Raw genomic sequence first — 26000 nt, forward strand, 5'->3', positions numbered from 1 at the left:
GGTCTTCTTGTTTGCTTTGGTGCTCACCAAACTGCAGAAGACCACGGTGGGAACATTCAGGCTATCACGTGCATCTGCGATGCTGAACAGTTTAATTCTGTCACATTACTGACCTCGAGTGGCTTTGGCCAAGGAGCCTGGAATATGTGTGACCTGTGTTGGACTGTGTCATGTCCCTTTGTGGTGCTTCCCAGCTGAGGGTTTTCAGGTATTCTACATAAATGACATCTCTTCCCTGGGATGCTGGGAAATGTCCATTTTCCAAAGCCAGGGGGAGTGCACGGGCTCTGGCTGCAGGGCTGGGGCCCTCTCTCATGACCAAAGTCTGCTAATGTAAATAGATGTCAACTGCAGCTCCAAAAGTCACAGGCTTCCACCAGCCTAGAATTTGATTTCCTGCTCCTTTCTCCTCTCCCAAGCCTCAGTGACTTTTGGCTGTTGCAAAAAGAGTGGCGTTAGCAGGGAAGAACAAAATCACCTGCAGTTTGGGCTGAGGTGAGAAGACCCCTTCAGCCACCACTGCCCTCTGTTGCACTGGGGTGCTCCTACCGTGGGCGCTGTGCTTGGGATGTGCCTGTGACAAAGAGGTGTAGTAAAAGGGTGACACGAAGAGGTGAGATAAAAGGGTAAAGGTGTGATGTCAAGGCACTGTGGCCAGCACGGGTATGGCTGTGGTATGGAGGTGCTGACAGCCAACGCTAAAATGCTTTGCCTTCCAGCGGATCCGAGCCACAGTGAACAGCCAGGAGCAGAAGAGGTTATTGATGGATCTGGATATCTCCATGAGGACGGTAGATTGCCCCTTCACTGTCACCTTTTACGGGGCACTTTTCCGAGAGGTATGGCATCCTGGAGATCAGCCGTGCTGCCCCTGGGAGACTGGATCCTCTCCCAGGCTCTGAATTCCCATGCCTAGACTCCCTCCAAGTGCCAGGGGTTTAATCTCCATGTAGACATGGAGACTTGGTACAGTATGGATTTGCTTAATCCTGGCCTAAGGATCTGTTACGCACAGTTACTTCTTGGCGAGCGAGGAGAGACACAGTCCCACATGAGGGGGAGCCAAGGGCAGCCAAGCCCCAGTGCCAGGAATGTGCGAGGCCTCTGTGCCGAAATGCTGGGGCTTGGTAGGGAGTTTGAGTGATGGGGACGGCCGGGCACCGAGGACACCACCTCACAGCCTGCTCTGCTAGTGTTAATATTGTCCTGACTTGCAATGAGAAAGCCACATGGAGGAAAAATGTGGAAAGCTCTGAAAAGCAAGATTTATTGAAGAGTTTTAAGCATAGCTTTGCAGAGCTGAACTTTTCCTGGCTGAGCATTTGCAGTGACCTGAACATGTAGGAGCCTCAGTCCTGATAACTTTCTGGGCTTCTAAATCACCATGACTCTGCTTTGGGAAAAGACAGCAGAAGATACACCCTAAATGGTAGTGAAGGTGGACAGCACTTAATTCCAGCTGGAGAGGAGGGAAAAAGAAAGCCCAGTACAGTTTTTCTGACTCTGTTTTAAAAGACAGGGAAGAGGCAAACAGGCCAGCAAAGGGCAAGTGCCAGAGAAGACCTTTGTTTGTGAAAGGAAAGGATGCTTCGTTTCAGTAGGCAGATATTTGCTTTCTTTATCCTCCAGGGAGATGTATGGATTTGCATGGAGCTGATGGATACCTCACTGGACAAATTCTACAAACACGTCATTGACAAAGGCCTGACGATTCCTGAGGACATCTTAGGGAAAATAGCTGTCTCTGTGAGTATTAGCAGGGTGAGGAGGGAAGGGTGTTTCTCTTCTAAGCCAAGTCCTTCTGAGCCAGCTCCCTGCTGTATTTGCACCAGGAAGAGCGTGGTCCATGAGCCAGCCACCGTGGACATTCCTAGCTGGCTTCCAGTATCTGGTCTGAGGTGATGTTATTTATAAGCCATGAATAACCCAAAATGTGCCTATACATATAATTTAGAGATGGCACAATGTTAGATGTGGGGAGGGTCCTGCAGCTCCTTTGCCTTATCATGAAGGTCCCGGAGCCCCTGGGAGATCCCTGGGTACCCACTGTCACCTCGGGCTGCTGTGAGGGTGCAGGACTCATGGGAGATGTACTTCCTTCCCTCTAAGCAGGTCTGGTGAGGATGGGGTGGGTGAAGCCAGATAACATTTCCTCCTCAGCATGGTGCTGCCAGCTGTGATTCACTCTAGATTTGTTGTTTCAGATCGTAAAAGCACTAGAACATCTACACAGTAAGCTCTCCGTGATCCACAGAGGTAAGTGCCAGACACACAGCCGCGACCGTGCTGGTGTCTGCCCTGCACCGCACGCTCTCAGCCTCGCAAGGGCTGGCCTTGCGGCTGGGCACAGGGCTCCCAAAATCCCCCAGATAAAATGGACTTTTGATAGCAAAAATATTCCCCAGCATCTCGTGACTAGCAAAACCTAGTCAGAGGAAATGTCTGCTGGTTTGCTCTTTAAAAGCTGCATGCTAGTCCCAGCGTTTCCCCGAGGTGGAGGAGTAGTGAGCTCCAGCCTGGTTGTGCTGGCAGGAAAAAGGGCTCTTTCCCCCTGGGTTGCATTTCCCTTATGCACGGTCTAAATCCATCGTCTGCTTCAACACCTCTGCAAAATTAAACCCGACTTTTCTGTCTGACCTTGGTGGGCTGTGGATCAGGCTTTGCAAAGGCTTCTCCCCTAGCTTGATGGCTCCACGTTGACGTGCAGTGAGAGGCATCTCCATGGATGGATCTAACCATCCTCATCCCCTTCTGTGAGCTTGCCTGAGCACTGGTGGGGCAGAATAGTTCGACACCTAAAATAGCCTCAAGTGAGGTCATAAATACCCTCCTTAAACTCTTCTGACATTTTCCCCCCTAGAGCATCTCAAAGATGCCATGAACACACCGAGAAAGAAACGAATTTGCAGTGTTGCTGCTTGACACCTTTATTTTTAAAGGGTCATTTTCAATTTGTCGTGAGGAGGAAAAAGCCCTCTCTGGAGTGTGTGAGTGCCAGGGAAAGGAGCATCTGAAGCAAACAGAGTTCAGCTCTAGCAGGCAGTCACATTTTGTACATTCTGCGTGTGGCTGGGGGTTGAGTTTCTGCCTTCTGTATCGTTTACAGTAGGTGGAAAATGCTGCTTGGCTTCTGGATTTCTGTTTACTTGTTTGATTGCCACTGAAAATTGTCTTATTTCAGCCTAGTAACAGATGGGTGAGGATCTCAGATACCTGAAGTTTTTGATTGAAAAATGCTGATTAGAGAGCAGACGTTAACGAACTGTAAACCACCCAACTCTAATAGGCAGGACTAGAAGCAGCTTCTGGCCTCCTTCGGATGGTGTTTCAGCTCTTCTATTTAATAGTTTATCACATGTAGACAGAGGACCTTCTTGCAGAAGAGACCTCTTATTTCTGGGTGGCAACAGGGACAGGATTGCTCCCTTTTGAGGATCAGTGCTGGGACAAGAGAAAACAGGGTGGCCTGCGCTACCAGTGCTGTGTTGAGATTTCATCTGGGATTAGCCTCACATGGAGCGATTGCCTGCTGTGCAGGAAAGCACCTCCCTGCTCTCGTGGATATCACGTACTAGCATCTTTCTGTGCCTTAATTTCCCTTTCTGATGGTGATTATAACTGCCTTCATGAGCATGATGCAAGTGTGAATGCACTAAGGATTATAAGGCCGTTGATGGGAAGCAGATAAATCTGGCAGTAATAAATAGATGAGACACTGGCCTCATTTCCATAAGGTGTGGAGCACCCACACGCCTGCTGCTGTTCACATTGCCTTCAAGCTTGGTATCCTTAAAATTAGAGGCCATTTCTGAAATCTTGATCCTTGTCTTAGTTTACTGCTCCCTCCTTCCCCTGCAGCCCTCGCTCCTCTTCACCCTTTCCTGCCCACCCCTCATCCTTTCCCCATGGGTTTTTCCTTTTGCTGACATGAGACCAGATCCAGCTGAGGACTTGCCAGAGCTCCAGCCATTTGCAAACATCCTCTGGAGATGCCCCCAGCCCTGCTGAGCTGTTCCCCTGTGAGTGCTCTGGTGTCCGTGGCCATCTCTTGCGCAGTGGGATATGACGGTTATGTGCAGGGTTACGTCCCACTCCCCCAAATCAGAGAGAGGAGTCTGCAAGTGAAGGGACACTTGCAGGACATATGACAGGCCCATGAGGCAGTCACCTGAGCTTGCAATAGCCGCAGCCAGCCGGGTTTCTGGCGTGCACAAAGCGCAGGGGTTTGCACAGGCACCTTTGGTGCCCTCTGCTGATAGGAAGCTCTTTGGCTTTTTTTTGGCTTGGCACAGCCACCCACGCGTGACAGTGACTGTGGTATGTGTTCCCTTCTTGCAGATGTAAAGCCCTCTAACGTGTTGATCAATACGCAGGGGCAGGTGAAAATGTGCGATTTTGGAATTAGCGGTTACCTCGTTGACTCGGTTGCTAAAACCATGGATGCAGGATGCAAACCCTACATGGCTGTAAGTTGAGCCGCGGAGAAACTGCGTGTGAAAGCTGCTGCGGGACAGCCAGAGGAACATGAGCCTGGGCATCGGGTCATCCTAAAGGGGGAAGGATCAGCCTCCGGCATGTGTGCTGGGGACTCGTTTTGGAAGGCGTATCCCTGAGGTTACTTGTAAAGGGGCAGAGAGGAGAGATGGATCTCCCAGGTCAGATCAGATCTCATGGGCACGGCTTCCTGCTGCCTTATCACCTCCCTGTGACCTTGGGGAAGGCTCTCTAATTTCTCCATGTTGCATTTTTGCTGTTTGCCCTGTGGGGAGAATAGTACTTTCTGTCTGGGAGGAAAAACAGTCCGCAGGGATTGGGTCCCTCAGACTCCTCCTGGGAGCTGCTGTTCAGGATTCACTGTCTGTGGAGCACTTGCACAGGGTGAAAATGGTCCTGGAGAATTGAGACTTGTAACATGCTACATGCTGGGTGTGCTGGGTCAGCTCCACTGCCCCAGCCCCTGGGGCAGGTACCATCTGCTTCTGGTGGCCCATTTCATTGCCTGCCCTTACCGGCAAGGGTGTGGGACCGGATCTGGCCCTGTGACAACCGAGCTGGTGGCGTGGGCTAAATGGTCCTGGCCTGCCACCATGAAAGACCAACCTGAGGTTGGTGAGCTCTGGGTGTGGGCATTGCACTGGGGCCATCCCTCTTCCTCAATCATCTTTATCTTTGTTCACAGCCTGAAAGAATTAACCCGGAGCTAAACCAGAAGGGGTACAGCGTCAAATCTGATATCTGGAGTCTGGGGATCACAATGGTATGGTGACCTGGGGCCTCGCAGCGATTCCAGGAGGGTTGCGTGTTGCTCGTGGATTCATTTTCCTCCCCATAGCCCCCCTGACAGTGCTGGCACCAGTTCCCTGGAAAGGTGGCAGGGTGGGAATGGGAATACAGCTCTGGGGGTACCAGGGAGCACGGCGCAGGGTTGAGAGGAAGGAGGATGGAGCTGCTTTGTCAACTCCTTGCTGTCTTTGCATGTGTTGGTGGGGTGCCACCCCGCTGGGGACGTCCCCGCTGCCGTGGCCGTGGGCTGCCGGGAGATGGCAGCATGGGCTAAGGCGAGGGTGTCCGGCACCGCACGTCTGTCGCCTTGGAGCAGGTTGGGTTTCAAGCACAAAAAAATACTCTCAGCACTTAGCAATTAGCAAAGTCCCCCTCAGAAGAGCAGGGATGGGTGGCATCTCCCACACAGCGTTTAGGGGGAATCCATCTGCTTGTGGAGTCATTTTATAGCACAGTTACCCTTTGCGACGTGGGGTTGTTTTTTTAACTTCTAACATTTCCCAAGCGACATCAAACACGAGGGTAATGGAGGACTGAATATGGAGGCTTCTGGGTCTCCTCAGGCCTTTCCCTTTTTCTGGAGGAGGTTAAGCAAAATGTTGTGACCAGGTGGGGTGAGGAAATGCCGCGTATTTGTGTGGGGCCTAAAAAAACACCCCCCTGGGTGGGCACACAGGAATCTGAAATCTGTGGGGCGGGAGGGCGAGCTGTGGGGTGTCTGCCCCTGGTGCCTGAGGCGTGGGCTCTGTCTCCCCAGATCGAGCTGGCCATCCTGCGCTTTCCCTACGACTCCTGGGGGACGCCCTTCCAGCAGCTCAAGCAGGTGGTGGAGGAGCCGTCGCCGCAGCTCCCAGCAGAGAAGTTCTCGGCAGAGTTTGTCGATTTTACCTCGCAATGGTAAAAAATACCCCCTCGGCTTTGCTCACCCTGGTTGTGGTCATCCCAGCCGTGCTCGCCTCCACCATGCTGTGGGGGGGCTGAGGAGGGCAAAGGCCGGTGGCCTCTTGCGTCCCTGTCCCCACAGGCATCTCTCTGGTGTAGAATGCAGATTTTTGAACAAAGCATCCCTCTGGGTATAGGAATGGGCCATCATGGCGTCACTGATCCGTGAGGGCTGGGCTGGGGCCTGGTGCTGTGCAGGCAACACGCACCCTTTGCCAGAGCACGGGTGATGGTGGTTGTGGGGGTTCTCCCCGCCTTGAGGAGGCAAGGAATGGGCTTGGTTGCTTTGAGGGGACACACAGGAGGAAGGGCTTTAGACTTTCTTAATCCGATTGCCCCCACATCAACAGCATGAGGTGTCTGTGGCCGGGCCGGCAGCATGGGCAGGTGCAGGCAGGCAGGTCCGCTGGGCCCTTCCCATCCCCGGGGCTGGTGTGGGGCAGGGAAGGGGAGCAGGGCGCAGAATGGCTGCGTCCTCCTGCCTCCCGCTCCTGGGAGGACACAGCTCTGAGGGCAGGGGAGGTGCAGAGTGTGCCCCGCCGTGGCCCCTGTCAGCGGCCGTCCCGCTACCGGGGCCCTCCGGCTGCTGTGCTGCTTTCTGTGGGACTCAGAGCTGGAAGCAGCGGGAGAGTTTGGCTGCGGCGTAGGAAAAGGGTTGGAGCAGATGCGCGCTGTCTGGAGGTTGCGAGAGCTGCATAAAAGCACAGGCTCTCCCAGCACCCGAGGAGACTCACAGCTGCCCTCATCGTATGGTTCAAAGAGAGCTGGCGGCGGCCCTGCGGCTCCTGACTGCTTCTCCCTCCAGCTTCCCTGGAAACCGCCTGGGAGGCGTTTTTATTTTCCAGGCGCTGCAGTGCCATCCGCGGCTTGCCAAGTTGGCAGGTGGATGGTGGGTTTGCGTGGTAGCCAAGAAAGGACGGCAGATCGACAAATACAGAAATGTGAGACTGTTCCCGAGCTGCCAGCATCAGGGCCTGGAGCCCGGCCGGCTCTGCTGTGACCCAGGAAGGGGATTATCAACCACTTCTGCCCAGGGACTTTAAGTACCGACACTCAGATTCTTCGGAGTCTTGTTCAAAGATGTTTTTGAGGTCCCTGTGATTCAGCTGCATGCCTCTCTACCAACCTGCATTGGGGAATACCTGCCCGTGCCCACACTGCTCTGTGTCTATCAGAGGTGGGAGCTGGCTTGAAAAAACCCTCTCACAAAATGCCCACCGTTTTTGCAAGGCCCACGCTGAGATTTTGGACCAGCTGCCTTTCTCTCATGCTGCTGGCTCACTACTTGTTATTGCAAAGTTGTCTGTTTGTGCCAGGCAGGCTGTTGTTCCCCACTGAATATTTTGCTTTTGCAAGCATGGTGTCTTGCAGCTATAGCTGTGGGCTGATTTAGGAGTAAGATACCCACCGCTGTTCATGATGGTTGCAGTGAGAAGAGTGACCCTGCTGAGCAGTACTCGTGCCTTGAAAGCTCATGCTTTGGGGAGCACATAGCAGTTCTCCCTTTGCAGATCCTATCCTCCAGGATCACTGAAGATCCCTCAACACCAGTGTAGTGGCATGGAGTCGTAAAAGTGTGCTTTGGCTCCAGATTGCACTAGTTTTGTGTTGTTGGAGCCTGAGAATTTTTTCTGCCACCGAACCAGGTCACATGAACTCAGTGTATTGAGACTGGCCTGATTTAGGCCTATCGCAAACTCAAGAGGTTGCAGAGAGAATCACACCATCTGCTGCCTGGGCTAGCAATATGACCTCCTGTGGTCGCTGCAGAAAAGTTCCTGGGATGTCTGAGTCAGGATCAGATCCAAATATGGCTCTTCATTCCTGAAGATTTACATTGATTTCAGTAACTTGTCACCAGATTTCGTGGTATTAGTAACCTGGGAACAAGGTTTTTGTTTGTAGAGGGTCTAAATTAAGAGGATTATAGCCAAATTCTGCTTCTGGACACACCTAATCTTCAAATTCACCTTAGCATCTCGGCTTGGGCTGCTTCTGAGCTCAGAGGATGTGACACATCCCATACCTTCAGTTCGGCAATATTGGCACGTATCGTTACTAGGTTCCTCTGTTCATTCACAACATGACACTAAACATGAGCCCACTACACACAGCAAGCAGGAAATATCTATTCAGTGTGTGTCCTCTGCTTCCTCTGGGCTCCGGCAAATCCCAGCAGAGGAGCGACTTATCATTGCCGAGGTTCTCACTTTTGTTTTGCTCAGTGTGACACCTTTTCCCCGCCACCGACGTGTACGTGTGTGAAGATCTTTTCAAGTTGCTCCAAGTGTCTTTCCCCTAAATACACTGTCAGGAAGTGAGTAGAGATTACGTCCTGTCTTTTAAAAGCTATTTTCTGCTGGAGGGAAACCAAAATAACTTCCAGCTACAAGCCTCCAGAGCCATCTGTTGTAGGAGAGGAGAAAAAAAAAAGGATGTCCCATGTAACCGTCCCTGCTGATAACAGCATGGTGGTAAACAAATAGTTGTACACGTGCTTTGGAGCCACTTGGTCACCACTCCCAGTCAGAGGTTGGAGGCTGTATCCATTCTCTTTGTTGCTGGCCTACTGGATTGTACACAAAAACCCAATTGTACCTGGCCCCCAGCAATAGGCAATGTCTTGACTGGTAGATATGGTGTCTCTGGATCTCTTGTTTGAGCTTGAGCTCACTGCACTTGTGTGTACCCAGCACTGTGTACCCTGCGGGGCCTGTATGCAGGCTGTGTTGGCTGTAGGTGTCCTCAAGGCCTAAGCTGTTTGCTCAACGTATGGATGAGTAGTTAAACTTACTCTACCAGGACTTGAAACCTTGCTTTTGTCATGGTATAATTTTATGGCCTTGCGTACAGAGTGTAACTTTACATTTTTTTCCTCTTTTTTTTTCATTAAAGCTTGAAGAAGAATTCCAAAGAACGGCCAACATACCCAGAGCTTATGGTGAGTGTGCCTGCATTGAGCAGTGTATTGGTTCAGAGCTGAGATGGATTACAGTGAGATGCTGAGGACAGGGTTTCCCATTGTGACTGGTGATTTGGGATACTTAGCATCTCTATTTTCATACCAGATGTGAGAATCATGGCCCTTCAGGGTCTTGGGAGGGTGACGGCGAATCAGAGATGCTCTTTGAAATGTCGTTCAGGTGCTATTCCACTCAGATCAAGGGAGAAAAATATGTAAAAGCAGTTAACAAATTTGCTAAGGGACAAGAATGAGGCTGTGAAGAATCAGTTAGCAAGGATAAAATCCTCTTCTTGGGTTTGTGTGATGGCTTCAGACACCTAAGTGAAATGGATGCACCACAGATGCTCCGCGTGGGCTGCAGGAGCTGAGTGGCCTGCTAGGCTTTACTGTCATGGTGCCTTGGAGAGGGGGCTTTTTGGGCAGAGTAGTTCCTGGATGTTAGGGACAGAGATGAGTCTGTGACTAATAATTCCGGTTATTGAATTTCATCTGCTGCTTAGAGACTGTTTGCTGTGAGCATGTCTAGAACAGAGGAGTAACTAAGGAAGAAAATGCTGATAAAGGCTTATGACAGGGGAAATGCAAGGCAGTGCAGGGCTTTGAGGTCAGATGCACTTAACTGCTGATGAACTCCCCGCGGTGCAGACACTGGTGTATGCTCAGCCAGAGCTCTGGGCTGGAGCTGGCAAGAGCAGGGTCTGTGGTGAGATTTTTCTGCTAGGGCTTCACAGCTTCATGGCCTCTGTCTCTCCTGACTTTCTGGTATTGATCCTGCTGCTCCTAACAGCATAAGCACCCATAAGCATCTAGTTCCTTTTTCACTCTCACCTGATTCAGTTTGCTAAAGGCAGGAAGGTGCCTAACTTTGTTATTTCTGAAGATCCTGACCCAAATGCTTGCCTGTCCCTACATGCCCACCCCTGCCCGGTGCCACTGACAAGATCTTCTGGGTTAAGGGTGGGAACAGCTGCAGAATTTCCTCAGGCATTGGTGTCTCCCGCCCCATAACTTGTAGGACACGGGTTATGCCATGCAGGGGGTCAGCCTCACTGCTACCTCACGCAGTCTGCTCAGAGGTGTTGGGACCTCTGGGGTGTGAAGGTGCCAGGGTTTAGGGTGCTCTCTAGCTGCAGGACATGCTGAAAATCCATGTACCTTTTGAACGTGAATTGTAAGCAATGAATAATTCCTGTGGCATATCTTGCTGGGCCCTGTAATGGAATTAGACTATATATAGATCTGATTTACACACAGTTTGCCCAAATACTGGTTTCAAACAAAGGGAGGCCTGAGGTTTATGGCTTTTTTTTTTCCTTTTTTTTTTTTTTATTATTATTGAATAAATACATATATATTTTAAGCGAATTTCTGAAGTTTGCCAAATGGCCTTTTATCAAAAAGGTTCACCGGAGCAGCTCCGTCTGTTGCAGCATTAATACCCATTGGCAAGTGAGCGCATTTCTATTGAATTAGGTTCTTGGATCACCTCTCCAGAGTATCTCAATGCTGTGGTATTTTATGGCTGACATGAATGTTGTGAGGTCCTGTGGTTGAGGGTTGCTGTTTTGTTGGGGTTTTTTTCTCCCTCCTCTCTCTCTTATGGCATTAAGTTGCGGTACTGGATTGGACTTGTCATTTAGACCAAGACTGCTCCCTTGCTTTCCTGTGGAATTGAGGTTTCTCATGGAAAATATGACTCTGTGCTATCTTGAGCATCAGGAAAACTGATACGGATGCTTAATTTCATTTTAAAACCCACTTCCCCAGGTGAAGTGGAGCATGAAACTACTGCAGGACCGGTGGTCTGTGCATTGCATGGAGCACATCCCACCTGGCATGGGGTGTTTTTTGCTATAACCAGACTCAGACGTTGCAAAGGGGTTGGGTTCACTGCGAGATGGGACTGGAGGCCACCGCTGCCACCCATGTCACGCTTGCGGGTGCTTCCAGGCTGCGGTAGCTCTGCTTTGGGTGCGACTTAGCTGGGATGTGAAAGCAGTGGCATCGTGCTGGGATAATAACACAGCAGGCCATTTGGGCCCTCTGTCTGAGAGTTATTCAGGACACTTCGATTCCCGTGACTGTCTGACCCAGGGAGACCTTAAATTATGTCTGGATCCTTGCCTCAACCCATTTCAGCTCTGTTTCCCACATAATTGAGCTTCCTTTTCCTTGCTGGTGTGTCTTTGGGCCGCTTCCCTGGTGCTCAGAGCTGCCTCTTTTTATTCACTGGGTAACTTGCTGCTCAAGCCCACCTTGGAAAGTCTCTTTTCTTTGCTCTTCTTCTCCCTCCACTTGGCCACTGCCATAAATGATCATTGAAATAGCCAACGCTCAGGGACTGAGGTGAAGGTCAGCTTTGAGAAACCCTGGAAACCCCAAATTGTCTTCAAAAATCTGTCTTGAAATGAGAGGGTCAGGAATCAAACCGAGCTCCCCCAGCTTGTATCTGGGAAGCACAACAGCATTTTCCACAGAGTGGAGGTCACCTGTGAGCCCTGCAGGGCCCTGGCTGCCTTCTGGTTCTCACTGACACCCTCCATACAAATAAATACAATTACTTGCTGAGACAGTGGGTGTCAAACAGTGTTTTGGTGATTTCAGTTGGAAGTTGGCTGATCTCAGCTATGTGTTGCAGCCCCCAGTAGCAAATTGAATCACTGGTGCTAGTGGAGAGGGGCTTTGCTGTTGCTGTCGGGGGGCATTTAGTTGTGTTTTTTTCTCCTTACACATATTTTCCCGTTTGTGCTGAAATGTAGGCAAGATTTTCTGGCAGGATGTCTTCCCATGTTGGTCACGATTAAGTAGTTAAACATACAGCTGCGGATGGCTTTCCAGCCGGGATGGCTTTCCTCTTTGCGGTGGTTAGGGGTAAAGTAGCCATCTCCTGCTGCGAGTATGAGCAATTGCAGGGAAGAAATGAGACTCAAAAGTCACCAGAGGGTAAATACACAGATAGAGCAGGAAGCTGAGGGAAAACCCGCTGCAGTCAGCCTTCCTGCAAGGTTTTCCTTGCTCCCGTTGGAGCTGGTGCGCGGTGGGGTGGATAACCACCGTCTCAGGAGGAGCACGTCTCCTCCCGGGGCACCGCAGAGCTGCGAGCCAGCGTGTGCCAGAGGGCACGGCGTGCTAGAGATGGAGGTGGTGTTTTTTAAAACTTTCCCTTGGTTTGAGAGCAGCCCAGCTCAGCCGTCCCAGCCAGGGCAGGGTTTAGAGGGAATCCAAGGGGGCAACACAAATCTGTAGCCTTCATGAAGTGGCCCTCGGGCTCCATGGCTTGACTCAGCTGCAAAACGTGGAAGGCCCAATATTGTGATGCTAGTGACAAAATCTTTTTCACTGAAGTCTTGAAGACTGTCTGAATAGATTGTAAGTTTGGTCCTCGGCGTCATGAATAATAAATTTTTCTATTTTTTCTTTCTTTTCTTTCCCAGCAACATCCTTTCTTCACCCTGCACGAATCCAAAGAGACAGACGTCGCCTCTTTTGTCAAACTCATCCTGGGAGACTGAGAACTGGACTTGTAAATGAATTGCCCTTCTGTGGACTGGTGGGTGCAGGGGAGGGGCGCGTGGCAGGACTTGTCATGAAAGCACCAACAGAAAGTCGCCGTGTTTTGTTTTGTTTTGTTTTTATTCTGGGAAACCCCCGCCTCGCCGAAGTTTTTAAAAGGGTTTTTTGGTATCCATAGTGACATAGAACGAGCTGGTTAGTGAAATGAATTTTAATAAGGTTGGTAACCTTAAAACAGAAGCAAAACAAAAAAAAATTTAAAAGAGTGATTTTTACATATTTAATGACAGTCAAAGTCCCCCTTCCTAACTTTCTCCTTATCCCCCTTCCCTTCCCTCTGAACCAGAATTTGCTTTGTCATGGTAATAGGTGCTATGGTAGTCATGAAGTTGTATGTAGATTTATATTTTGTCCCTTCCATTATTTTAATATTTATGTTAAGTGCTTGATGGAATAGATTTCTGTTTTATATGAGGATGAATGCGTGGTGACGATGATGATGCTAAATGAAGCCACAGCAAGCAATAGTTGTAGGGCTTTGCTGGGGTAAAGGTGTCAAAGGTAAAGAGAAAGAAGAGAAGAAGTGTCTGTGTTGTGGAAAATATTTAATGTGCATCGTTAAAAGAATTTATAAACAAGGATCTCAGCTCAGCTACTCGAGCTGCTTTTGCAGCGTGCGAGGCAGCATCACTGTAAGGGAGGGAGGCCCCAGCGTCCCGCGAGGTCGCCTCTTCTCCGGACACCACGCTCCGAGCCCGGCTGGCGTGTCCCGGCCAGCCTGCCGCCTGCAGTGCACTGCCAGCCACCTGCCCGGGGACAGCCCCTGCCCTACATCCCACCAACTTACTCTGCTATGTCAGATGGGTCTGGAGTGGGAAGATATTGCTGGGATAGTGTCTGGGACGAAAGCCCCAGAGGGAAGTAGATTGTCGGATAAAGTTGCACAAAGATCAGGAGGAGGCTGCAGTGGTCAGTCCCCACCTGCCCGCGAGCCCAGCAGCGTTGCAGTGCCTGGGGCTGCCTTGGGCTGGGGATGAGCTGCTTTGGGCCTAAAAGGGAGTTCCTCTCTCCTTCTCCAGATGAGAAAGGGTGACAGTATGCATAGCACAACATCTGTGAAAAATGGGCTATCTCAGCGCGAGTTTCCAGGGCTGTCGGCACTGCATCGGCAGCGATCCCTCTGTGCTTGCCCACAGACCTTGGGAGTGCTAGCGAGCTCCCCTGGAGCCCGTGCCGGCCTGCGGTTTGGGCCGTGTCCAGCTCTGGTCGGGATGCTGAAGGCAGCCAGGAGCGCTGGGCTCCGGCATGGGCTGCAGGTGTCCCCCGCGAGAGCTGCAGCCTGGGAAACCACGCAGGGAAACCACAGCCCACCCCTACCAGGAGCTCGTTGCTGTTGGCCAGGTCCTCAGAGAAAAGCTGCTAGCCAAGGGCAGGAGCACGGGGAGTGCCGGGATGGGAGGGATAGATGACAGATCACGCTGCTTTTAGGTAACACGGCTGCTGTCTAGAGAAAGGGGGGACCGTGCACTGCAAGGTGTTGCTGAGTCTGGAGCAAGGCCACTGGCTCCAGATTGACGCTGGTTTGACTGAGCCAGACCCGCATAGCTGCCTTGCCCAGCTATGAGGTCCTTTGCCTTTGCCCATGGCTCCTTCCCCCGGCCCTGCGAAGGGGAGTGCCTCTGCGTGCGGCTGCGCCGGAGCGTGCATGCGTGGCTCGTGCCCTTCCACACACTCCCCTTCCTCATCCATTGCTTCGGCGCAGACTCTCGGAGTCCAATCCCAGCTGGCAGCGTGCCTTGCTCTGCCATAGTGAAGTTGCGCGGGATGTGATTCAGCCTGGGATCCAGCCCTTTCTCTCCCAGTTTAGTGGCTCATCTCTGTTGGTGCAGGTTGTGCTTCTGGCCTAGTGTGAGCAGCTGTTGGGGACGCGATCCCTCAGAAGGGCTGCTGGGGAGGGCAGTATTTAGAGCAGGGGTTCCCAAATGGTGGTACCTCTTGTGCTAGTGACACGCCGACCACTTTGAAGAGGTGCCCATAGACACCACCAGTGCCTGGGCTGCCACTGTCACTGCCACAGCCGTGGCTGGCAGTGCCCGCAGAGGTGGCTGTGAACCCTAAAATTGTTCAGCTCTGCCCTGGGGCCAGCACCGAAGGAGGTAGAGGAGCATTGCTCGTGGGGATTTATCGATCCTTGTGCCCCTCAGCTGCAGAGCAGGGTGGCTTGAGGAGGGCTCACAGGAATCGGGGAGCAGGGGTTTCCTTGCTGCGAAGGGCTCACGGGTCGTGCAGACTTTGGGGAAGAGGTTCCCCTTCCTCAGCCGCGTTTCATGAGCCTGCCTGGCCCTCGGTGACGATAAGCTCCATATTCTGCTTTGTATTGAGGGGAACCTTTCAGGTTACATTTTGTTGCGGATGAAACACAAGGATGTTTTACTTCGCAGTGTAATTTTAAGAGGCCTCGCATGGCTCATAATCTGCCCTCTCATATTCCACGGTGTGTGTGTGTGTGTGTGTGTTTTCTCTCTCTCACTTTCTCAGAGTCACAGAGCTGGTTTGATTGATTGTCCTCAGCTGCAGCTAAAAGTCCAGCCAGCCAGTTTATAGAGTTGGTTCCAGCATCAATTCTCGCTTTGAAAAACATGACATTTAAAACCACTTGGTTTTCCTACATATGGATCTGATGCTTTTGTTAAAGACTGTTTTTGCCGCTTTTCTCCTGGAATATAAGTCTCATTTGGACACCGCATCTCCTTGACCTCAGAGCACCTTTATTTCAGTGCCATTGTAATTGACAGGTTGAATTTATGAGATACTGTCAAAGTTCAGTATTAATAGCAGATATTAATGTCACCAGCGTTTTCCAATAGAAAATTAATGTCAGTGTTGTCTGCAGCTAGTAACCCTCTAAAATGATTCCTACATGCCTCGCCACTACATGCTGAGTGCTTTCTTTTATGCTTTTTGCTCTTGCAGTGCTTGGGCCGTCTGATCCCTTTGTTTTAATGACATTACAATAGGACATGCAACAAATCACTTCACTTCCCGCCTGATTCTCCATGACTTTGTTCCTTTAAAAGTCATTTGCGTCAGCCCAGAGTAAGTGTGAATCCGTATGACCAGTGTGAATGAAAAGAGTGATCCGAGTGATCACCACTGAGGAAGGTACGTACAGCAGGAGAGAAGTGCAGAAGCTGTCTGTCTGTCTCTGCATCCCTTGTGGCACATGTGGACACAAAGGTTGGCCTGACCCAGGATTTTCTTAGAGAGAAGCCTGAGCTGGTGGCCTCAGTGCAGGGAGGAGGGCCAGGGACTCCTGTGTGCTTAAAAGCTCTGAAAACATGCTGGGCTACAAGATGAAAATCAGACTCTTTTCTATTTCGTTTGATTGAAATCTCTGTGAAGATGAAAAGCCTTTGGTCAGTGCTCAGAACTTTGCTTGGCTCTAACATGAACACAGGGTTGCCTAGGACAGGCATGATTTCAGGGGCATTAAGCCTTTCCCAACAACCATGCCCCCTGAACAGCCAATGTGTTGAGGCTTAAAGCTTCTTCAAAAAGCTTTTTGTTTTCAGACAGCACGGGACTGTGGGCAATGTGTTAGATTGTCTTGAACTGGGATTTTTAAACTGCAGAAGAAGCAGGTCTCATGCCATAAACCTGAAACAAACCAAAACCACACCAGGGAGCAGAGAGGAGAGAAAAGCTGCTCAGAGCTCAGCACTGAGCTGTGACCTGGACCAGCTGCGTGAATTAATTCCAGCACAGTTAGCCATTTGCAAAGCAGGGAGGGCCCCTCCGCTCTGCCACAGGCAGTGGTTATTGGGCTGCGTGAAAGATGCACAGCCCAATCCTGTGGCAGGCAGCGGGGGACCACTGGGGCATGATGTTCATTCTCTTTTTTCCTCCACCGTGCAGCTCTTGATGTTCCTGTCCTCCTGGACACTTGAGGCCTTGCCATCGCTAGAGCTCTTGAAGTGTCACTGTCAGGAAAGCTCTTTTCTGGGTCCCCAAGAGTCCCCTGGTCCCTTAAACCTGAAAGAGGAGTTGGAGGGCATTTGCAGGTTACTGTTTTGGAATGTCAGGTTCGTGCTGCTGCAGTGGGTGAAATGTCCATCTTTGCTGGAGTTTTTCCAGGTGTACAAAACTTCACACAGGTATCTATGTGCTGTATTTCTGCATTTTTCCTGACTTTTGTCATGTTTACTGGTGAGGAAGGAGGCATTTCTACCTCGTTAAAGAGGTGGGAACACCATTTCTGGAGGTAGCTGGCCTCCCCTGTGTGATGGAGGAGGCAGCTGGTGGGTCACTACTCAGCAAAAGCTCTAAGAAAAGATAGGCAGTTGAGCTCCCAGTTCTTCAGCGGGTGTAGAGGACTGCGGCCGTGTGCGTGGTGGGTCAGGGCTAGCTGCGCCTTGTCTTGGTGGGAGGGGGCTGCCAGGCCTTTGCCCATGCAGCGGAGCAGTGCCTGGTGCTGAGGGTAGAGACACTGGCATGCCCAGCCTGAGATGGGATTTCTCTGTGCTTGCTGCAAGCTAAGTATGTACCTGAACACTTCCCTTCTTTCCTAGACATTTTGGAAGAGGAAATCCTGCTCGGTCAATGCAGCATTGCTTTAGTGGCTGGTCTGATGTAGTTCAGACAAGGTTTCCACCAGCTCCCTTGTTTAATAGACCTCCTTTTTATTAAAAACAAAACCCAAACTCCTCTCTTGGAAAATCCAGCCAAGATGCTCTTTTTTTTCTCTCTTCCATCTTGTTCCTCTTAGAGGAACTCTGGGAGCCCGTCTTGGTGCTTTCACTCTTCCACATGCCAAAGATTGCTACATCCCTCTTAGTTACGCTCCTGCCAAACCAGATCTTATAGTCTTGCCTCAAAAATCATCCACTTCCCTGCTCCTTGGGGTTCCTTTTGTTGCTGTTGCTTTTTCATTGAATTTCCTCATGTTTATTGACATGTCTATTGTTGAGCTTCCTGGACACATGCAGCTCTCTTTTTCGGATATAGAAAAAGACAAATAGTTGCCTTCACTGGTCTGCCCCTGCTGTTGGGGAAATACTGCTAGTGATACGATTCCTACAGATGGGGATGGGTCTCATTTAGAGCTAGGGTCATGCAGGGTGTAAACTGGCATCGCTCCATTGGCTTGGCTGGAATAAGGCCAGTTTTGTCCAGCTGAGAATCTGTCCTTAATGTCTAAACAGTTATTACACACTAATAAAGATTAATGATTGTAAATCCCCACGGATTATACATAAAATGGCAAGTTTTACTCATTAATCTTTATTGCCATATTATAGCTGTTTATGTTAGAGGAGTCGTCTCTCTCTGTTCTGAACATGCACTATGGAGGTGGGGGTTGAGCGTGGGGGAGATGAAGGGTGGACAAAACGGACCAGATGTCCACATGTTTTACAGTCTGTGTCCTCCCCCCAAGTTGGTTGTTTCCTTGAAAGCCGTTAACCAGCAGCAAAGGATGTATCACAGAGCTTTGTCTGCTTCGCTGGCCTCTGGCTGAGCTATAAAATCCAGATTGTTTCTGGTGAGAAGGGATCAGATCTCCTAATTAATATTTCAGCTCAGCCTTTACTGGAGCAGATGGATAATATGAAATTTGACGTGCGCTCTGGCAGACCAGAGCTCTGCAGTGCAGCGAGATTCGCTCTCCTGGACGTGGCTGGAAGAGATGCTTTCTGTGCAGTAGGCAGCTGTGTTGCAGGTTGAAAGGACGCTGCTCCTTCATGTAACCCCACACCATAAAAGCAGTTGATTCTGTTAATAAAGAGGGCCAGAAAAAGCTCAGTTGAACCCCAGCTTTTATGTGTTTGCAGATGGGTATATCCACAGGTAGGAGGTGGTGGTGCCAGTGGTCTGGACACAAAGGTTCACAGGCTGTATAAATGAAGAGGACTCTAAAGAGAGTGTAGTAAACTGTAAGGGTGGTTTTAATGGCACAGGGACAAAATGAGTCCTCTGACAAGCAGCTGGTGTCAGTCCACTCTGCCAAGGAAGTCTGGAGTTGATGGGGAAGGCTGGAGCAGAAAGACAGGGATATATAGCCTGGCTAGAGCAGCCTGTCTCCCCGTTCTCTTGCCATGTACTCCTTCAGGCCCAGATTTGTAGGTAATGGGTTTGCTGACAAGTCCCAGATTGCCACTGCATCCCCACTTCCAGCAAGAGAAACAAAATCTAAAACCCAAAAGACACCCACAGGGAAAAACTGCAGGCGAGCTGATGCTTGTTGCCTGCTGCGTGGCCTCGTGCATTGCTGCTTCCCGGGCCGAGCTCATCAGTGAGATGCAGAGGTCTGACTTAAACGATGGGGAGAGCATGGGAGAGGCCTCTGTAGCTGAGAAAAAGGAAGGTAAACATTTTAAGGTGGTCTCTAACTAGCCTAATGGTGGAAGTATCTAATTTACCGGCCACAGGGATAAATGAATTCTTCGGGGGCCTATGCAGCCGGTAGTGCCGTTCCACTGGGAACAATTTTGGCTGCATGACGTTTATTACACGGCTTCCTTTAGTGCGCTCCTGGGTTGCTAGAAGGCTCTTCGCCTCCATCGACACCTTATGTCTCAGTCACCTTTACGTTTTGTATTTTACTGTCTGGGATTTTACTAGCAGCCTTTTTTCTAGGCGGTTGGTCAGGGTGAAGGCAAGGGAAAGGGGCCTCCAGCGAGCTCTCCGCAGAGCGCTTTGGGAGAGGACGGAGCTGCCTGTTTGTTATCCAGTGCCTGCCTGACGGGAAACTGCGGGCAGAGGCTTGCTACCCTGCAGGTATCCAGCTGAAGCGAGAGCTTCTTCTTTCATGCTTTGCTGCCGTTGCATTAAAAATCCCTTTCTGGAAGTGGAGCAGCTCTGGAGTTGCATCAGCCTTGCTCCAAGGCAACTCGCCCTTGCCGGCAGCCAGGCTGCAGGACGGGCTGTGTTTCCTTCCTCGAAAGGCTCTTGATTTTCTCTAAATGATGGGGCAAAAGTCCAGCGGCTGCGAGGTGCCACGAGGATAGGCTGGGAAAAGCTTGGAAGCATCTTAAACGCTCTGGAAATAGAGATAGAAATCTGCAAAGATCAGACATCTTTTGGCAATTTCCAAAGCTATGTGGTTTTAGCCAGACCTGAAAACCCTTCCTAGAAGTGTATTTCAGGGTATTTTGATGTTACTTTTGCTTTTGGGCCTAGCTAAATCCAGGAAACTCAGAACAGTGTAATTTTTAAATAAAGAGTAGACACACCCCAAGTATTACTGAACTGATCAGGAGAGTTTCTGTTTGGTTTCTCTTACAGGAATAATTCAGGCCAGCTCAGGATTTATCCTGATTCAGCCTGGTTTTGCCCCAGATAATTATTCTTGCTGAGAAAATAAGAGATCAGACCATGGACTTTCCAAAACACCATGACCTGTCACACAGGGGTACGCACCAAACTGTGCCAGAAGGGGGATGGAGATAAGTGCTACAGTAAAGGTGGCCAGTGTCTGATGACTGGAAGGAGCAGTCTGGCAGCAAGCATGCCCATGGCCTCCAAAAACATAGGTAGATACAGTTTCCCCAGGGGTTGTGTGATGGAAGTATCAGGGCCTGCCACGTCTCGGTTTTTTTCCCTCTAGTAAAGAACATCCAGCCATCTCAGAGCGTCCAGGAACAATATCTGAACACCTTTGGTATTTCTCAGCTCAGCTACATGTTGATTTTGAGGACAGATACTGTGAAAAGTCAGCAAGGGCCAGGTGTCCTTGATTTATGCAGCCAGAGTGAAGAGATGTAGATTAAGTGCCTCGTAAGAGCCAAAAAGGTGTGTTTAAAGATAAATTACAGTCTCTGTCATAGCTGTTAAGTCAGGATCAAATTTTCACATGTACAGGTGCAGCTGCAGAGCTCTCCGTCCACATTCAGCCTGGATTTAGTCATGAGTCATGCATAAATCTCTCACAGCATGGACCGTGCCATTTGGTGGGCTTCTGGCAGATTGGGGCTCTACAGGCAGAAAAAAAGCCTGGTTCAGAATACGGTATCGCCAAAACCAGGATTTGGCTCCAAACATTTCCTGTATAATCTAGGTATGAAGTGAATTTCCAGAGCTCTGCCACCGTTTTTCCTCCGTAATTGTGAATCGAGTGACTTGTGCTTGGTGACAGCTGTCACTGTGCCAGCGGGGCTGCTGGAAATAGTCACAACATACAAAATAGTTGGAATTTTGCATTTATTTTTTAATAGCAATACATTGGGGGGAAGCTGCTAAATGTAGTTCATTGCAAACTGGAAATGTGTTGGAGTAAAACTTGTCATTTCTCATAGAAAAAAACCCAACTGTCTAAAAATGTCCAAAATCTTCAATTTAAGGAATTACAGTTTTATTGGCAAAGGTCCATGTTTAGCATCAAAATATATGAAATTTCTAGAGTTTCTGTCTTAAGGTGTGAAATCTGCTTTTTCTTGAGATGGTGGTAAATCTGTAACAAGGATATTTCTACATACTTCCAGCTAGGAAAAACAAAAAAAGATATGAGCACAATGGAAAAGCAACCACTTCCCAGTGGTCTGCTGGTATTGAAGAGGGCGCAGGCAAAGCACCTGTTTTGAACGTGTTAGAAAAGAGAAGGCTTTCCAACCTGCTGTAATGCAAGTCCTTATTTTACTTTACTTTTAGGATTTTTTTTTTTACAGTAACATCATTTGTTTTATAACTGTGAAAATCTCTGCTTTTCATTACATGTGGAAGGCTGATTATTCCTTCTCATGTTCTTATTATTTATTATTTATCCATTTCTGGTACTATCCAAGATGTGCTAAGTTATCTCCCAGCCTGCCCTCCAGCCATATGGAATCACTGTAGTATCTCCTAACAGCTGGGATGGCGAATGGCAGTAGATGACTAATTATTATTTTAAATTATTTTTATAGCAAGTTAGATTTTCTTTTAGTGACCTGGTTTGCTCTAAAATTAGGGATGGGGATAAGGAATCTTTTTTTTAAAAACTGCATTTTTCAATTTTTCTTCAAACATCTTGGAGGCTTCCGAATAAACCTACTCACTCTTGTTTTTAATAGGAAAAAATGCACCAGTTGGGTTGTAATTGTTCCTTCCAGAGGGGTTTGACTAGCATCAGGGTTCAGTTTAACTGGTAGAAATGCTCTGTGTCACAACATCATTAACCAAAAGTGCACTGGAATTCTGAGAAAACAATGATTTTCCACCTGAAAAATAAAATCTGGTTTCTGATGAACTTGGTTTGTCCAAGTCTCATGCCAGGCTTTTCTGTATCATATTTGCATGGAGTTTTCCTTTAGCCCTCGAGCCGGTGAGACTCGGGGTTGCCAGGATTGCTTCGAAGCAGGCCTGAGGGCCACCCAGGCACCCTCTGGCCAAATGTCTGCTCCGGGTATGGGGGACACGAGTCCTACAGAAATGATGCAGCAACTAATGAACGGCTGCTTCTTGCTCTTAAGAGATGTTGAGCTGAAATCCCATAGCATGACCTGTGTGAGACAAGCAGGACTGGGCGCTCAAAAGCATCAGCTTTTTGTTCTTTTTATAACCTTTCTCCTCTTTGCAAAGGTGCCTTGCTGCTCTACTGCATCAGAAGTCTCCCCAGCCTTCCTGATAAAGAATGCTGTGGTGCATCTGTTTTCAAACAGCTTGCATTGGTTTTCTGGTTTGTTTTTTCTTCCCCCTATGTATAAGAAATGTTGGGTAGCAGAATGTGGAATTCATTAGAAGTTCATAAAGCAGGGACCTCAGAAGGATGTGGGTATAAATGCTTTTCAGGCATCTGAGGTGAACTTTAAATGGAGCTTTGGCCCTCATTTGCTTTCTGCTTTTCAAAAAACATTTATGAGAAAGTGGAGCTGTCAAAGCCGTGCATGAACTTTGCCTTCTTGCAAATAACTTGTCTCAAAGTAAATTGTCAAAATGCACAAGAAACTTGTCTCAAAGTAAATCCAGTAGCTCTACAAAGCTGGAAACGCATGTGCATTAGAGCGTGTGTATGAGTGTGTGTGTGCGCGCACATGTTGTGCTTGGGTGGGCGGAGTGAGTAAGTCTACCATTTTGGAGATTTAAAAAACACAATGCAAGTGTTTTTAAAAAAGGCAATGTAAAATATTTATTTCTTGGCAAAAGTACATCAGACCACATCTCCCATCCTTCTTTTAATTGCTTCATGTTTGTTTTTGTTGTCTAAGTCTTTGCTGGCCCATTTCCTCTGCAGTGCTCGTTGCTACTTAGCAGCCCGTAACCTCACACAACCCCTCTCGCAGCGAGGGAGCGCGTGGCACAGGGCAGCACGCAGGAGCACAGGCTCTGCGGCTCATCAGCAAAAGCACTGGTGTTCACACCAGTGGGAGGAACCAAAAAGGCAGGACAATGAAATATGAGCGATTTTCGATTTTGAGCTTTGTTGAGGAAACTCCGTCCTCATGAGAATCGAAGTTGCCCACATCCTAACGCAAGACCCCGAATCATAGCTTTGGGGGAGGGTGGATGGGTCCAGAGATAGCAGACTTTGGGAAAGACTCTCCCTGCCTTGGCCAGTCTTGTGAGCGCGTACTAGTGGTATATTTAAAAGAAATGAGGTGCTGTCATCCTTGTGAGATGACACCCAGATTCTTGCCAGTGCAGGTTAAGGTCCGTTGGGCTTTGCTCAGGGTTTGTGGCAGGGCAGAGCCAGTGGCCAGGAGGCAGTGCCGCCCCGTGCCATGATGAACCATCGCTCCGAGCTCCTATCCCTGTCTGCAGCCAGGTGAGATTTCATCAGCCAGATATTGCGAAGTTCACAGGGTCCTCCCTGCGCTCCGGAGGACTTGTGTGTTTGCCTGGCTGCCACCCGTACGGCTTCACGTCTGCTCCCTCTGAAACACTTAACCTGTGTTGTCTTCATTCATCTCAAGGCCGCTCCTCATACTATAAAGATGATAAGTAGTAGGAGACTGACAGTAGGACCATGTGCGTAACGTTAGATCGGCTTTTATTTAATGTTGTTGTTGTTTTAATGAGATGCTTTTAGGATCCGTGTTGTACTGGATTAAGGATATTGGTGGAACAATTGAACTGGTATTCTTTAACCCCGACTGCCCCAGATCCTTTCCCTCCACCCTCTTCATTTTAAAAAAAATCAGATTGGGAGAATATATTTAACTTGAAACAAAAACCCAAACCTTGCTGATGGAATAAGTTAATCTTCTTTATTACGCTTTGATTTTATTTCTCAGGATATCCAAAGGTTTTTCACTGCTGCTGAGAGAAGGGGTCAGTACACCTTTTTGAAACTTCAACCACTGTAACCGTTTTCCAGATGTGTGTGTGTGTGCATGTGTGTGTGTGTGTGTGTGTGTGTGTGTGTGTGTTAAACTCAGCACTGTGTGTGCGTGTGTTCTGCTGAATATTGTGTGCATCTATGAAATGCTTCAAACAACTGCCTGGAAGTCAAAACCAACCACCTCTTTCCAGTCATATGTTTGCCGTGACTTTTCATAACCACACTTGAACTAGTGGTCTTGGATTAAATATTCAAAGAGCAGGGCATCTTTATAGCAATGGTATGTCAGTCAAATTAAGAAAAATGTACACAAAAATAAATAAATGAGATTTAAAAGTAATGTGCTGTCAGTCTACCTGTATTTACCCAGTGGAAGTACTACCAGTTGTTGGGGACACGCTTCGTACTGCTTTTGCTGTTCATATGGAAGGTTTTTAAGGCTCATTTTACCGTAACAGCTTATTGTACATTACGGAATGCTCAAGCTGCTCTACAGAAATAATTGTCAGTCCTTCTGCCGTTGGGTTTTTCTTTCTGTGCTTAGGCTAGCGTGGCTGGCGAGCGCAGACACATCCACATCCCGTCCAGCCCACATCAAAGGCGCGAGCCCCGGCTCCCACTGCGGCTCTGGCAGGGCACTGGTGTGACGAGAGGGGCCGGCTTCCTGCCCCCCCCACCCAAAAAAAGCAACTTTCCAGGGTGGATGGGGGGGTTCAAGGGGCTGCAAGTGGACACAGGCTCCGCGTGGGGCCAGGCTGACACCAAGATGTGCTGTTGGGGCGGGAAGCGCAGCGGCTCTCAGCACCTTCACCGTTGTGGCCGGAGCGAGCGGTGGGGTTTGAGCAGCTCTCGGCCCCTGCACTCACAGGCTGGAAAACAGACGTGGTGCTGGATTGCACGGCCAGCCCCATCATTACTATCTGCAATTAATCCCTGCATTTCTTTAAAGGGTAACTATCAGGCTGTGCATTTGTCATGATGCGAAGCTGATTTTCACCCTTAATTTATTAGGCTAAGTCAAACAGCATTTTATTTGAGTAAAGCATGCTGGTCTGGGTCATACTGGAACACGAATCGCTATTTCCCTCTTTCTCATGTAAATAAAATTATGCTTCCATTTATATTGGAATTGCCGAAAACAATATATCAGCTCCCTCTGCTGATCCTGCAGTCCCAGTTAAGGCGAAAGCACTAGTTGCAGAGCTGATGCGCTAAGGAACGAACTAAACAAAAATAGCCCAGTTAATATAATAACCTTTAAGGGCACAGGAAAGGAATCGATGTTTATCGCAGAGAAGAAAGCGCAGCGACCGGGGCTGAACGCTTTCAGATTGCACGGGGAATGTTACCCGGCGTTGGTGATGGGAATGCCGGTGATACGGAGATTGCCATAAAAATGTCTGAAGAGAAGAGTTGCAAGAGGCACATAACCATTTCTGGGAATCCTAAGCAAAACAGCTGCCGAAGTTTTATCTGCACTGTGGTATGTGTGTGTGTATGTGTGTTCTGTTTAAGGGAAGAAATTAAGAGCCATACTTTTATTTTATCAAATCAAATTACCCTTGTATGTTCAGAATATTTATGCATCAGTACTTTTTTTTTATTAGAGCTTTATCTCACTGTAATCAATTCCAAATACAAAACTATTTTTATCACTGAAATGCAGCAGTAATTTATAAGATGTAGACGGAACGCACACGAGATGCCAAAAGCAATTTTATGGAGCCTCTTTTGTTGTCATCTACAATGCATCGGTTCTTGCCTTCAGCCTCCCATCAATTTTAAAAGCCCCAAGATGAAAAAAAAAAAAAGGAGTAAGTGTACTGAAGCAGCTGCCAACCCCTAAAATAGTCTGGAGATACGTATGCACCTTTGGGATGGAGTTTGATTGAACACGGCACAATAATGTAAACCATGCTGAGCTTTGTAATACAATTATTTTAGTTGGCGAAATGGCAGATCTTGTTCCCGCTGTCTCCCTTGCCTACTATATAGTATTTCATATATATGCCAAAAATGAAATTGTGAAATAATGTCCTGCATTAT

General features: G+C 48.9%; 1 protein-coding gene across 1 annotated transcript in view; it reads left to right on the plus strand.

Annotated features, from left to right (window-relative positions):
• The window catches only part of MAP2K6 (mitogen-activated protein kinase kinase 6), a 54063-nt gene extending 29769 nt beyond the window's left edge, over positions 1–24294 (plus strand). Inside the window, exons 5-12 of the mRNA XM_074888968.1 lie at positions 720–839; positions 1630–1746; positions 2205–2256; positions 4339–4466; positions 5180–5257; positions 6041–6180; positions 9121–9166; positions 12625–24294. Of these exons, the coding sequence (XP_074745069.1) occupies positions 720–839; positions 1630–1746; positions 2205–2256; positions 4339–4466; positions 5180–5257; positions 6041–6180; positions 9121–9166; positions 12625–12702 (759 nt within the window). The 3' untranslated portion in view covers positions 12703–24294. The remainder of the gene's footprint in view (positions 1–719; positions 840–1629; positions 1747–2204; positions 2257–4338; positions 4467–5179; positions 5258–6040; positions 6181–9120; positions 9167–12624) is intronic.
• The last annotated feature ends 1706 nt before the right edge of the window (positions 24295–26000 follow it).

This window comes from Strix uralensis, chromosome 19 (genome assembly GCF_047716275.1).
Source record: "Strix uralensis isolate ZFMK-TIS-50842 chromosome 19, bStrUra1, whole genome shotgun sequence".
Taxonomy (NCBI): Eukaryota; Metazoa; Chordata; class Aves; order Strigiformes; family Strigidae; genus Strix; species Strix uralensis.